The sequence below is a fragment of the Ambystoma mexicanum genome, chromosome 12 (genome assembly GCF_040938575.1).
Source record: "Ambystoma mexicanum isolate Mex_15411 chromosome 12, UKY_AmexF1_1, whole genome shotgun sequence".
NCBI classification, from domain to species: Eukaryota; Metazoa; Chordata; class Amphibia; order Caudata; family Ambystomatidae; genus Ambystoma; species Ambystoma mexicanum.
The window spans coordinates 170,373,698-170,388,631 of record NC_090936.1 but is presented as its reverse complement, the minus strand read 5'-3'; the positions used below and the strand labels follow the sequence as shown (position 1 = coordinate 170,388,631).

The 14,934-nt window shown below is 46.7% G+C and overlaps 1 protein-coding gene across 2 annotated transcripts in view; it reads right to left on the bottom strand.

Annotated features, from left to right (window-relative positions):
- The window catches only part of LGR5 (leucine rich repeat containing G protein-coupled receptor 5), a 2,032,903-nt gene that overhangs the window by 177,676 nt on the left and 1,840,293 nt on the right, over positions 1-14,934 (bottom strand). For both annotated transcript variants that reach the window (XM_069628249.1, XM_069628250.1), the window contains one exon: positions 3,098-3,169. In XM_069628249.1, coding sequence (XP_069484350.1) covers positions 3,098-3,169 — 72 coding nt within the window. The remainder of the gene's footprint in view (positions 1-3,097; positions 3,170-14,934) is intronic.

Below are 14,934 nucleotides of genomic sequence, written 5' to 3'. Positions count from 1 at the left end.
GGCATGGCATTTTTTACTGGCAAAGTCAATAGGGGTATGTTCTTGTATGGTAATATTGGCATATAGTGGTGCAGCCTGCATGGACATGTATATGCACAGCCAGCTTGTAATTTATTTGTATGCTGAAATATATTGTGGACAAAGGCATCATGAACTTAGTTGGAATATGCTCCTGTGAACAGTTGGTGACTTGTTAATTGCATTTATTCATGTCGCCCTACTAAAGCGATTGCAAACTGTGTAGCTTTTAAAAAATATTTTTAAAGAATGTGTGCTGTAAAATGCACCATTTTAACACATTTTTTAAATGTCCATGGGGGGAGCCCACTAGTATCCCTTTCAGACCCCGTAGCCACGCTTTGGCGCTCCCACATATTTGCCGGAGACACTTATGCCCCTTCAATTCACCAGCCACGACAGGCAGTCACTGGAAACAGGATCGCTGCTTAATGGCCCTCTTCAGTAGCCTATATAGTAGCCCAATTCTCAATGAGCATCCAGCCTACTATGTGCCACGCAGAACAAGCCAGATGGTATGTTTGAAAGTCTGGTGGGCCAAATCCACCTCATGCCAGGGTTAGCTGCAGCCACATGAAGCTGATCCTGACAGCCTTACCATCCCATGCAAACCTCTGCACGAGCCTAGTGATTTCTCTGAGGATTCTCCATGGGACAGGCAGGAGCAACATAGACCAGGAGGTCCAAGGACTTCTGATCTTGACAGGTGATCTATATCCTTTCTAGGTGGTGCTTATCTCCATTTATTCCCTGACTTCTACTAACACGATCACATGAAGTTCCATGCAGTGGTCTAGTTTCCAGGAAGCTCGCAACACTGCCAGTTCCACTTCCGGTTTCCACATTTCGAATACTCGCCGCAGAGAGGGATTCGTTGCGTCTCAACACTAGGATTAGATTTTAGCTCAGTGCTCGCCCCCCAGGTATTTTGCTCCTTGCTTCTTCGTTCTGCTATTCTGGTTGGACCTTGACTTGTGCTTACTCTACATTCCTGTCTGCTTGTTTATGTGTTGCCGTTTTGGTGGTATCCTTCTGTTTTCTGTTTCGCCTTGGTTTGTTTCTGTCCTCTGTATCCTCACTGCAGCTCAGCTCTATGCAGTGCTAGCGCCTCTGACTGTGCACTTTTGTCTGCTTCCCCCTAGAATTACATGCCTGTTTTCAGTGTGACTACTTGTGTTCGTTTTCCTACGGAATTTGCCTTCTCTTGATTCTCTTCGTGCCACTTGTCTCCTCCTCTGCTGGCAACCTTCTTTCTACATTTTCAATTCCTTTGTGCCTGTTTTTCTGTTGCCTTGGATTTCCCCTCATTATTAACCACTGAGTACTTCAGCATCTATTGGAAACCACTGTCCTTACTCACCTTGGAACTGGGATTCTTCTCTGTCTACTCCAACTTGGATCCGTTCCGCTTGACAAAGGACATCAGGTTTTTTCCCTTTGTTAGAGAGTTTTTCCTGAACTTAATTGGCAGTCACTCTAGGGGTTATTCTGCCAGTGATTTATTGGATCAGGCAGGGTGGCTTCTGGAGAGGCTTGTCCCTATCTACAAGACTCCAGGACAAGGCGAAAGTCTCGAAGGACCCCGTCTCCTGTAACATCCTCACGGCAGAAACAATAGGTAAACCCCTCAATCGAGGAATCCGACATCACCTTCGATGGGAGCCCCCTTTTAAAATAGTTGATTTGCCCCCACAGCGAAAGCCAGATTGTCATTCATCTGCTGATCAACATCATTTGCTCCTCAGCAATCTGATCCATCTTGTACTCCAAAAGGCCAGCCTAGATTCTCGTTGGGCCCAATTTGAAGCCCATGGCCTCCAATATACTTCTCAAGCACGTTGGGCAGAGGGAAAGAATTTCATACTTGGGCTGGTTGACTCTGTATCCAGCCTTTTGCCCAAATACATTGAGTAGTGACAGTCCGATCCATTGAGGAAGGCACATATTGATAGTAAGAAGTAGACTGATGTGTAACCACAGCTTCTCTAGCATTCATCTGAATATCAGACCTTCTTCAGTGTCTGTAGCTTCTATACTCTTTTGGTTGCAAAACTCTTGGTTGACAAGCATTGCCCTGTTGACACATTCCCCCTAGTTTTAATGTTGAGGTTATAAAGGCCATGATCATTAAGACATTTGAGTAGAGTATTTGAAAAGGGTAAAATAAATAGCGTGCACAAGGATAACACTGTAGTAGAGGAGTAATCTTGATGGTCTCTGGTGGTTTTGTTTGATTGCTCTTATCTAGTAGATACAGTGTTGTATGAGAGCTCAAAAACACACTGCAACCTTTTACTGAGAATGTAAAGTAAGTGATTAGGATCCACTGTGGGTAACTCCTTAGAATACTACACCTAATGAATCCTTGCTTTAACTGCAGTGCACAATGAGAGGCCTGCCAAAAACCGGCATCATAGAAATTCATAAAACCAGTTTCTGCAATGCAATTTGCACAGAAACTTTTTCTTGAGCTCAGTTAATACTTTGGATGAAAGGAAAAGGTTTGCCGCTGTTGTAGCGCTTCACAAAGATTGCACAGAGCTAAGATAACCTGATTTGGTACAAGGAGGTTTGCAGGCTGGGACCGGAAAAACACATATTTAGAGACTGTATAGGGCCTCAGCGATGGAATTCTACATACAAGACTTATTTTGCATGCCTATTACTGTAAGCAAATGTTTAGTGGTTTATGCTATGAGTAGTATCCAGTTCTTGTTTGGTACTACTTTTCAGTGCCTATGATATGCGCAATGGCAGGGTGGGTCTCTTTGTGTTCTTCTCCCATGCCTCCATTTAATATCCCATATCCCCTCATCCCTCGCATCAGCAATCTAAACTTCAGTGAAGCACACTTGTGAACAGTGTTACATTACTTATAAGAATAGGAATGTATTCATACATATAGGAGAGCACATGGTGAACATCTCACAGCTAATGGTTACAGTTCTTTTAATTTCCCTTGGGTCAATCACTCTAAGTGAGGAGGCTTAAAATCGTGTCTCATGTGCATTGCTTAGAAGTATAGAAAAGCTTGCTGCAGAAGGAATAGGTGAACAATTCAACATGCATAGATACTTACAATTTGGTCAGAGCCGGTAAAGACGAAAATGCATTGGGATGAATTGTTGTGATTTTGTTCCAAGCTAGATCCCTGTGACCAGGAAATATAAATTATGAAAACATAGCATGAAATGTTTTATACCATTTTATAAAATAAATACTTAAACATAAACTTCTGTCTTATTTATTGCTTGTAAGGCAACCTTTAGTTAGCAACGAATACCTTTTTAAAATGTTTAGGAATGATTTCATGAACAGAAATGGTCTCCTCAAGGAATACATTTACGATAACCAGAGTATTTTCCCCTTTGTTTTGTAATTTTGAATGAACATAATCTTTAAAAGAAATATGGATAATCTAGATAATAATCACAAAATAAGCGTTTTGGAACCTCAGTCTCATAAATCGTGTCCAGTTTCTATCAAATATTGAACATGTCCTTTTCACCTTGACTTAAAAGCCAAGCTTCTAACCTTTTCCTCGGGTTAACCAAGGTGTTGTGTAATTAATCCAAACTCCCTTTCAGCAATTCCCCTCACTTTGCATGTTGCTCTTACCATCATCGCAGGTTTCACAATTTTGTCCAGCTACTCTTTCACTTTCTGCTCTTGTGTTAACTTCTAGTTCCTTAAAACTGTTTTACTTAAAGCCAATGGGTAATTCCACCACAGGGCTACTTCATAGTTCTATAGTTTGCCAGACAAGTATCTAATGCATATTAACTTTAAGTTTGTCTTACAGTTCTCACACCCAGGTCCAAGTATCAGCATCCACTCCTAAACCATGTCTCTAACTCTTTTCAACGAGGAGTATATGGTTTGCTTGTATGCATCTGAATAGTACAGACCTGTGCTCATCCTACTGCGTCTCCTTCTGACCCTCTTCCTTCTTCTCTTATTTCTCAAGTATATCCCTATCTTCTTCCTTATCTTACTTCCCTTATGAACTCTTCTTTTGCACATTGTTGTTTATTTGCGGCTTTCAAGCATGCATCTATTCTTCCTATTCTGAAATAACTGCTCTGGACCCGTCTTCCCCAGCTAATTTTCCGTCCTATTTCTCTTCTACCTTTTTCTCTCCAAAATTATTGAAAGGGCTGCCTATACCCAGGTAACTCGTCATTTGAGTCTTCACTCACTTCTTCCACCTTTGCAGCCTGACTTCCGCCCATCTCATTCCACCGAACTGCCCTTCTTTACGTTTCTAATTCTCTTCTTTCTGCCCCCACTCAAAGCTTTCTTCTATTCTTATTTATTTAGACATTTGTAAAGTGCATCTAACCTGGAGGCAACTGGGCACTGGTTACGTAAGAATGGTGGTTACAGTAGTTACATATTGCATTGGGTTACAGTAGTTACATATTGCATTGGGGTACAAAATATGGGGGTTTTAATATAGTCAAATACATTAAATTCAGGATACAGTTCGTTACAGCTACAGGTAGATTGCTGGTACATAGTTATGAGAGTAGCTGTAAGGTTGTGGTTGGTTGTTCTAGATGTCTTGGGAGAAGAGCCAGGTTTTGAGACCTTTGCGGAAGGCCCAAAGGGAGGGATCTGATCTCAGCGCTAGGGGCAGGGAATTCCATTGCTTAGCCGCAATCACAGTGAAGCTGCATCCTCCAGCTTTTTGGCATCTGTATCTAGGGATAGCAAGGCGGCACGAGAATGCAGATTGGGTGGTTCTATTGGACTGGGCTTTGGAGATTTGTCTAGCTAGATGGATCGGGGCACTGTTTGAGAGCATGGGTGTGTCAGAGATAAGGTTTTGAATGTGATGCGTTCCCGGACTGGGAGCCAGTGGATATTTCGTCTAGCTGAAGAGATGTAATATTTTTTAGGGATTTTGAGTGCAGCTTTTACAGGATTGTTCTGGATGATTTGTAGTTTATTAATGTTTCTGGAGACAGATCCTGCAAAGAGGAAATTACAGTAATCAATCGTAGACAGTATGAGGGCTCTCGTGAGGGTGATGCAGTTGTCGGTGGTCAGGAATGGCCTACTTGCATTGATCAGTTTGGCGGTGTGGGCCGCAGCTGACGCAATTGCATTAACCTGCCTTGTTAGGGAAAGCGAGTAGTCAAGATAAAGTCCTAAGGTTGTTACCTCTTTTGCAACAGTGATAATGTTTCTGTCAATGGTAAAGGATTTATAGGAGTTAGATTGACTGCCAATGTGGAGTAGTTCAGTTTTCTCGTCATTTAGGCATAGCTAGAGTTGCGCCATCCAGGCTTGAATGGTTGGTTATATTTCGCTCAGTACGTTGGAGTCGGTGTCATAGTTGCCAGTGATGGGTAGGAGTATTGGGTGTCATCCCCGTAGTTAGTGTATGTGACCCCCAGTTTGTCTAGGAGGTTGAAAAAGTGGCTTGGTGAAAACGTTGTACAGTGTTGGTGAGACACAGGAGCCTTGGGGCACTCCACAAGTAACTAGGGCTGGAGGGGGGCTGCTGCAGTGGTTGAGAATACTCTTAGTGCGGTTGGATAAGGATTCGATCCATTTTATGGCGTTGGCTGAGAAGTGGGCAGCTAGGGCGAGGTTTTGGCAGAGTATATTGTGATTTACCAAGTCAAAGGCTGCTGAAATGTCAAGTAGGAGGAGGATGGTCAAATTACCATTGTCTTTAATCTCCTCCATTTGGAGTTTGAGGTCCAAGAGGAAGGTTTCCGTTCCGTGACCAGGGTGGAAGCTTGATTGGTGGAGGCCAAGGAGGTTGTGAGTTTCCAAGTATTTTTGAATTTGCACATAAGCCACTCTGTCAAGTATTTTCAGGATGAGGGGTACCGTTGTGATGGGGCGGTAGTTGGTGGGGACATTGGGATCTAGTATAGGTTTTTTGAGAAGTGGAAGTACCCATGCTTCTTTAAGATTTTCTGGTACATTGCTAGAGGAGAAGGAGTTGTTGATCAGGGCTGTGTTGAAAGGAGGAAGCTCTTTGGCACATTCTTTAATGAGAGGGGCTGGGCAGATGGCTCCTTGATATCTGGAGGGTTTCAGGCCATTGATGATTTTGATGGTTTTAGTGATGGTTACAGGGGTGAATTCAAACCTGGGCGTGGGTCTTGAAGGTGTAGGTCACAGGTCTGGTCAGCTGGGGCAAGTTTTGATTTCTTAGTATTGATTTTGTTTTGGAGTAGGGGGATTTTGCCAAGGAGGGCTTTTTGAATGTTCTTGCACCAGGGTAGATCTTTGTTACAGTGGCCAGGTGAGGAGTTTGGTGATTCAAGTTCACATAGTATGGTAAAGAGCTCTCTCAGGCCTGGGTTTGCTTTTGCGATTCTCTCGTTGTAGGAGTTGCCTTTTGATTGGAGAATGGCTTGTTTGCACTCTACGGCCAGGGTGTTGAAGTGCAGTTTGTTCGTATGAGAGGGTGTTTTTTTCCAGATGCTCTCAGCATTTCTTTTTGCGGTGCGTAAGGTTTTGAGGCTAGGAGTGAACCAGGAATTTAGGTGAGTGTAAAGAGTGGAGGGGGTGTCTGTACTCCTGCTCTCTATATGGTAGAGGAGAGGCACAGAAGACCCCAGCCAAGATTCTCTATATTAGTAAAACGTGGCAAGCAATCAAGGCCGAGCTCTCAGGAGGTGATGCAGGCTGGTTCTTAAGTACAGTGTAGTTCCCAAGCACTCACAAAGGAATGTCCACGCACTATATTAGTGAAAACACAGTCTTTATATAATTAATGTTCAAGGTTATATACACAATCACAATAACTCACTTTGTGCTCAGTTAATCTACAGTGGCAAATATATACACAGTTCTACGTGGTACCACAATTACTATCAGATTGCATTTAAGTGCATCAACTGTACTCTGGTTAAATGTCACACAAATCAATTAATTAAGGGCACCAACAATAGACATAGGAGGAAAGCAGTTGGTTAGAACAATAGGCAGACTACTGAGCCCCTACCACCAGGCACAGTTCTACGTTCTCCTCGGTGGTCCCCTTCTCCGGTCGGCAGCCTTTCGTAGGTCTGTCTACCAGGGAGCTTTGGCAAAGATCAGCTTTTGCACGATGGTCCCTCGTAGCTTGGGTAGAGGTCTCCTAGCCAGGTCCTCTCTTGGATCAGTTCCTTGAAGGCACAGCAGCTTTCAGATTAGCGAAGGACAGCAGCAGCAGTTTTTCCAGTGGGCTTCAATGTTAAGCATGAGTTTCAACTACAGGTTCTGAACGATTTCTAGCAGTAACAGGCCCCCAGATGAACAAGTTACTTCTTACCTTGTAACGTTCTTTCGACGGGATGTTCCTCCGACGTATTCCTCATCTTAGATATCTCCTTCCAGCTCTGCTGGCCTCGGAAAACTTTTTCTCTAGAGGGCGCTGCGCGTCGACGTCCTCCGAGTCGATGTCCCTCGACAGCCGCCGTATCGACGTTGACGTAATCCTGCCTATAAAGGCCGCGCGCAGCGTCTGTTGCTCAGTTCCGTTTTGTAGCCCACAATAATACTTTCTGGACTAGACTAATCACCCTGAAGGAGCGTAAGCTGCAACAACACGGGAAGTAGAACTGTGGGGATGGATGGGAGGGCCGATGAGGAATACGTCGGAGGAACATCCCGTCGAAAGAACGTTACAAGGTAAGAAGTAACTTGTTCTTCGAAGGGATTGTGTCCTCCGACGTATTCCTCATCTTAGATAGGCTCCCATAGCAGTATTCTATTATTGGAGGAGGGAGTACTGACTTCACGCTGTCTTCTATTGATGAATAGAATGCAGTACAGCCCTTCCAAACCTAGTCTCTTGACTGGAGGAGGAATCCAAATTGTAAAAACGTGTAAAGGTATGGACAGACAACCATGTAGCGGCCGCACAGATGTCTTTAACCGGCAAGCCTCTTTTGAGGGCCGATGAAGCTGCAATACCTCTGGTCGAATGAGCCCTAAGGTTTTGAGGGGGCTCTTTCCCTGCCAGTTTATAACATTCCAGAATGGCTAGAATGATCCATCTGGAAATGGTCTGCTTAGTTATTGGTAACCCCAGCTTGTGACCTGCGTAACCTACAAACAGCTGGTCTGCCTGTCTTATCCTGGCTAGTCTACTGATCTAAAAACTTAAAGCCCTTCTAGGGTCTAGCCTGTGTAACCTCTCGTCCTCTTTCCCCGGGTAAGGAGGAGGATAGAAAGATGGTAGGGTAATCTTCTGAGTGATATGGAATTCAGAAAACACCTTTGGGAGGAAATTAGGCTTCACTTGCAGGACAACCTTGTCTTTGTGAAATATTGTGTGAGGGGGTTTACAAGAAAGAGCTTGTAATTCGCTCACCCTTCTAGCAGATGTAAATGCTATTAATAAAACAGTTTTAAGGGTAAGAAATCTTAACGAACAAGAATGGAGTGGTTCGAAAGGTGTGCCCATCAGGAAAGTTAGTACTAAGTTTAAATCCCATAGGGGAACTTGGAATTGTCTTGGGGGATAAACATTGGTTAACCCCTTTAGAAACTGTATTACCAAGGGTAATTTGAAATAGGATGGTTCTTCCGCAGTGCGCTTAAAGATGGATAGCGCTGCGAGATAGCCCTTAATGGTGCCAACTTGAAGGCCTGAATTCGCCAAATATAGAAGGAAGGACAAAACCATTGGTGTACCACATGAAAAGGGTCGATATTCTGTTCTCTACACCAGCGGTATAAAGACTTTGTTGCTGGCCTCCTTGCCGAAAGCAACACCTCCATAACATCATCAGGGAGGTCCCAATCCTTGTACCTCAACCTTTCAGAAGCCAAGCGTGAAGGTTGAGGGTTTTGATGTCTGGATGGAGAACCTGACCTCCCTTCTGTGAGAGTAGGTTCTCTCTGAGTGGAAGTCGAATTGGAGGGCAGATGGACAAGTCTAGAAGGTCCGGGTACCACGTTCTCCTGGCCCAATCCGGGGCAATTAGGATCATGGTTCTCCGGAATCTTCTCAACCTCCTGATCATTTGAGGAATGACGGGGACCGGTGGGAACGCGTACAGAAGCGGAAACTCCCAGTCCACTATGAACGCGTCTCCCAGAGCTCCTCTCGGGGGAAATTCCCTTGAGCAGAACAGATCGCATTTCCTGTTGACGCTGGTGGCGAACAGATCCACCTGAGGGGTTCCCCAAAGGGCGAAGATCTCTTGAAGGACTTCCTGAGCTAGTTCCCACTTGTGGGAGACTGTGCTCTGCCTGCTCAGAGCGTCCGCTGTCAAGTTCTTCTCTCCGGCTAGGTGAACTGCCGATAGAGAGATTCCTACTTGGATTGCCCATAACCAGAGCTGCATCGCCTCTCTGCACAGGGGTAGTGATCCTATGCCTCCTCTTTTGTTGAGGTAATGCATGGCCACTGTGTTGTCCGTCATTATCAGGACGTTTTTCCCTTGTACAGCTGGCAGGAACGCCTTCAGCGCAAGTCTGATGGCTCTCAGCTCTAACAGGTTGATATGTAGTCTGGAATCCGATGGAGACCAATGACCGCTGATGGTCAAGTCGTTGGCGTGGGCTCCCCACCCCGTGAGTGAGGCATCCGTGACTACTGTTATCTCCGGCCAGGGTTGCCAAAAATGTTCTCCTTTCAGAATGTTCTCCTGACAGGCCCACCACTGAAGATCTCGAGCCACCCTGTCGGGAACCTGAAGAAGATCTGTCATTCTCCCTGAGAATTGTGACCACTGAGTCCTCAGTGCCCACTGGAGGGATCTCATTCTCAGGCGAGCCTCTGGCACTAGGAAAATGCAGGATGCCATTATGCCTAGCAACCTCAAAAAGTCGAAGGCTGGGAGACGTTGGGCATTTTGAAACTTGGTAACCATCTGTAGAATATCTTGAGCCCTCACCTCTGGTGGCGAGGCTTTTCCCAGGGAAGTGTCCAGGATCGCTCCTATGAACTGGAGTCTCTGCGATGGTATCATTTGTGACTTCTTTAAATTGAGGGAGAAGCCCAGTCTGTGAAGGAAGTGGCACACGTGATTTAGTTGGATCTGAGCTTGTTCCGAAGAGACAGCCCTGATCAACCAATCGTCCAGGTAGGGGTAGACATGAATCCCTTCCCTCCTTAGACTTGCCGCCAATACCGACACTAACTTGGTGAAGACCCTCGGGGCGGAGGTCAGCCCAAATGGCAGCACTCGAAATTGATAGTGAGAGTTGCCAATTGCGAACCTCCGGTATTTCCTGTGTTTGAGATGGATAGGCACATGGAAATAAGTGTCCTGAAGGTCCAGAGATACCAACCAGTCCTGGAACTGAAGGGCCTGGAGGATCTGAGAAAGAGTGACCATCTTGAAATTGTCTTTTCTGAGGAATTTGTTCAATTCTCGCAAGTCCAAGATGGGTCTCAGTCCTCCGTCTTTCTTTGGAATGAGAAAGTAAGGGGAGTACCAGCCCTTGTTCCTCTCCGCTACAGGTACCGGTTCTATGGCACCTTTCTCTAGCAGGTCCAAAATTTCCTGCAAGAGGAGGGGATCTGGAGCTTTCTGAGAGCTGATCCCCGGTGGATGACTGAGGTATGCGTAGGAGAGGCAGGCAGTAACCTTGGGCAACTGTTTCCAATGCCCAAGCATCTGACGTGATAGCCTGCCATTCCGCCAGATGTTGAGTCAACCTGCCTCCTACAGGAGTCCTGTGAGGGAAGTCCTCAGAGTGGTTTTGGGGCGGCTGATGCAGATGCCGATGGTAAAGAGGCACCTGCTGTTGCTGCGGCCTTTGACTATCTACCCCGTCCACCTCGGGTAGTTCTTCTTTGTCCCCTTTGAGCCGGTCGTCCTCTACCTCTTCCGAATGCGGAGTAGAAGCGAAAGGACTTGCCTCTCGCAGAGGTTCCTGTGGGACGAAAAGGTGTCTGACGGATTGCAGCGCCTAGGGATTTTGCTGCTGCTTTTGAAGTTTGCAGTTTTTCTAAACTGTCATCCGCCTTTTTCCCAAACAAAGAAGAGCCATCGAATGGCATGTTCAAGAGCCTGGCTTGCACATCTGGGGCAAAACCAGACTTTCTCAACCAAGCAAATCTCCTGGTTGTTGTACTTGCCGCCATTGCTCTGCTGATACTGTCAGCCGAATCAATGCCCGTCTGGAGGGATTCGCACATAGCGTCTTTACCGTCCTGTATGATATTCAGGAACGCCTCCCTTTCTTCTCCCTCCGGGATGCAGTCAGCCGCTGTAGAAGCACACTCCCAAAGTGTATGGCTGAATCTAGCAAGGGTGCAAGTAGCATTCACAGATTTTAACGCCATGCTACATGCCGAAAAAACTTTCTTTGCCATAGCATCATATTTTTTACCGTCCCTGTCCTGTGGGACGGTAGGATAAGCCGTCTTGACATCGGTAGAAGATGCTGCCTGTACCACCAGACTTTCTGGGGATGGGTGTTTTGACAAAAACTCCGGGTCTGTAGAGGATACCCTGTATTTTGTAGAAAGTCTTTTATTTACTGCCGGGACGACATCTGGGGTTTCCCAGTTCGTCATAATTTTCCTCTGAAGAGCTTTATGGAAAGGCACCACAGGATCCTCCTGTGGTCCTTTATCAAGAATATCCGTGAGGTAATCTTGTTGGAAAGATTGTGAAGGTGCAGACCACCCCATGAACTCTGTGATCCTGGCCATTAAGGCTCTATAGGGGGTTTCAGCATGCTCCCCCGGGTCTGGCCTAGCAAACTCCACCTCAGGGGAAGTGTCTAACCCACTTGCCTCATGTAAGGAATCATGAAGATCCTTTAACCTGCGTTCTTCAGAGGAAAATTCCTCTCTAATTGGGGTTACAGGTCCCTGCAACTCAAATGTGTCTTCCTGTTCAAACAATTCACCCTCTTCTAAAATTGAGGACATAGTTCTCAATTGTTCTGAACTCCTAAAGGGAGTAAATCCCATTTCCAAGGCAGAGGGTGCCGAACTTGTCATTATCGGCCTCGAAAACGCCGACGTCGAAGGCTTCGAGCATGGCGTCGAAAACAAAGGCGGAGGCCTCGATGACCTCGACAGAATTGGGATTCTACTCGACAATCTCGAAGCCATCGTCATTGAGGACCTGGGGATAGTCACTGGGTGTGTCGTGACCGTGACTTTTCTTGGCGTCGACGCCGGTGTCGAAGCTGGCGTCGAGTCGACAGACCCGTGTGTCGAAGGTCCCTTCGACAACGGCGTCGAAGACACCGACCTCGGCGTCGACGGAGCCCTCGTCGACGGAACCTTCGAGGAAGGTTTGGAGGTCATAGTCCTACTCGAGGGTTCGAGACGCGCTCGAGTGGTTTCCTCCGCCGGGTACTGCGACTCGCTGCGTTTTTGACCTTCGGGTCTTTCGACCAGAGCATCGCTCTCGGCAGTCTTCGAGGGGGTCGAGGCCGCTTTCTCGAAGACGCTCATCATATTTTTGCGGAATTCCTCCCATTCAGCCCGGGAACTATGTTTCGTGGGGCAAGGGATTCTTTTTGGCGAAACAGAGGAAGAGGAAGACGGAGAAGGGGATCTTCGACGTCTCCTCTTCGAGTGCTTCGATCTCGAGGAGTGATGGGACCCACTTCGAGACCTGGAGCGCGAATGGTGACGAGGAGACGAGTGTCTCGACTTCGTCGACGAAGAAGAAGTTTTAAAAGTCTTACCCTTCTCCAGCTTCCCCCTACGCTCCTTCAGGGCCTTAGCTGTCATGGACATACAGTCCTCGCACCCCGAACAATGGTGTTCAGCTCCCAAACACCACAGACAAACTCTGTGAGGGTCAGTCAGTGACATCTTTTTTCCACAATCTCGGCATTTTTTGAAGCCGGATCGAGGAGTTGTCGGTTCCGACGAGGAAGCCATCGAGTACGGATCGAATAACTCGAGGTAAATAGGATTAATCTGACAAGAACTGAGCAACGGTATTCCGAGGCACTGAGTAAGCGCGGAAAAACGGAACTGAGCAACGGACGCTGTGTGCGGCCTTTATAGGCAGGATGACGTCGACACGGCGGCTGTCGAGGGACATCGACTCGGAGGACGTCGACGCGCAGCGCCCTCTAGAGAAAAAATTTTCCGAGGCCAGCAGAGCTGGAAGGAGATATCTAAGATGAGGAATACGTCAGAGGACACAATCCCTTCGAAATACTGTTGATCTCCCATTCACTCTGCTTGGTCACACTCAGGCAACCAATCACTCAGAAGGGAATTCAGTCAGGCAGCCAATCAGGCGCACAGTGCATTCAGGCTATTCTTCTCCATCCAGACACTCACAACACAGAATGTGGATTCGGACAAGCACTCTGCCATTCAGCGCTACACACTGCATTCATACCAGTTTCGGGCAGGGCTGTCTCAGTCATTGTGTCAAACAGCAGATACTAGACAGCCATAACACAGAATGCGTATTCGTCACACACTCCATTCTCCCAGGTGCCACCGACGGGTGTACCCACAACATAGTCATTGGGAAGGCTCCAGCCAGTCTGGCCTGGACTTCCCCACAAAACCATACATGGAACTTCCACCCAACAGCTAGTCAGGGGCAAGGGTCAGAGACAGGGCTTCCCGGGACTTCGGGAAAAGTAAGGTAACAGGCGATAGAAAGCAAGAGGCCACAGGGGCCATCTTGTTTCCTATCAGCAATCCACTGCTTCCAATGACAGGTCAAAATGGAGGACGCTCAGGGCACCTGTCAATTCAGCACAGAGCTGCCACCAGCCCGTACCCTGTTCTGTGACCAACACATAGGTGTCCAAAAACATACACTAGGAGTACAGGGTCGTACTCCCACTCATGGGTACCATAAGGGTATCCCAAGGGTCTGTTCACCAAAACAAATAGAGGAAGAGCTGCACCGCCAGGAGTCTCACGTGAACTCCTGCGTGAAAAACATGACAGAACATACATGATAAAGCAATAAAGGACAAGGATTCGGAGGCCCTGTCCCTCTGATGCATTTCCAGCATCACAGTCGGCTATTGGTTAGGATTTACGGTTGCCCAGAGGAGCAACTTTGTTAATGGCATCAAGGAGAGTTTGGTTGTAGAGCGTATCCACGGATGTGGGATTGGTGTTGATATGAGGCTAGGTTGTTAGTGGTAGTAGCAGGGGGAAGTATGGTGTCTGGAGTGATGTTTTGTGAGTTTCTTGTGAGGGCAGCCGAGGTATGTTGAGGCGGAATATTCAGCTGGGCTATATCGTTTATAGAGAATAGGATGATAATGTGATCTTACCATGGGCATGGATTGTTGGCTAATATGTTGGTGTGGCAATTTAGGTCTGCTAGCCAGTCAAGTGTGCAGCCTTTATCATCCATGGGGTTGGATATTCAATGGAGAAAGCCTTGTGCTTCAATGGTGTTTGCAAGGTCAAGTGCCTGGGAGCCTGATGGGTCGTTGAGACCTAGGTTGAAGTCCCCATAATGATGATTTTTGAGGAAGGCTTGGTGTTGGTTGAGAGGAGCTGTGCGATTTCTTCCTCGAAGAAGAGCAGAGGGCCTGGAGGTTTGTAGATTAGGTGAATTGTATGACTGGATATAGCGGATAGGGAGATTTTGAGTTAGATAAATTCCCCCGACGGGATAGCATGGTTGGGAACTTCTCTTAAAGGAATGTTATTTTTGGCGGTTACAGCTACTCCACCTCCTTTAGATATCAATCTGTCTTTCCTGAAGATGGTATATCCCTCATGGGTGGCCAAGGAGAGGACAGGGCCAGCAGCTGCTGGGTGCAACCAAGTTTCTGAAATTGCTAGTATGTCTAGGTTGTTGGAAGGGATGAGATCAGCAATGTCAAGGGCATGTGCTAGGAGGGATCTGGCAATAATGAGGGATCCCTTAAGGTGAGTTGTCATATCTGTTTTCAGGTCATCCCGTGTGGTAAGCTTTTTAGTAGTAGGTTCTAAAGGTGTGTCTTTTTTAGATGTATGTTCTGTGGCAGAGAGAGGATTGCACCTTGTGATCT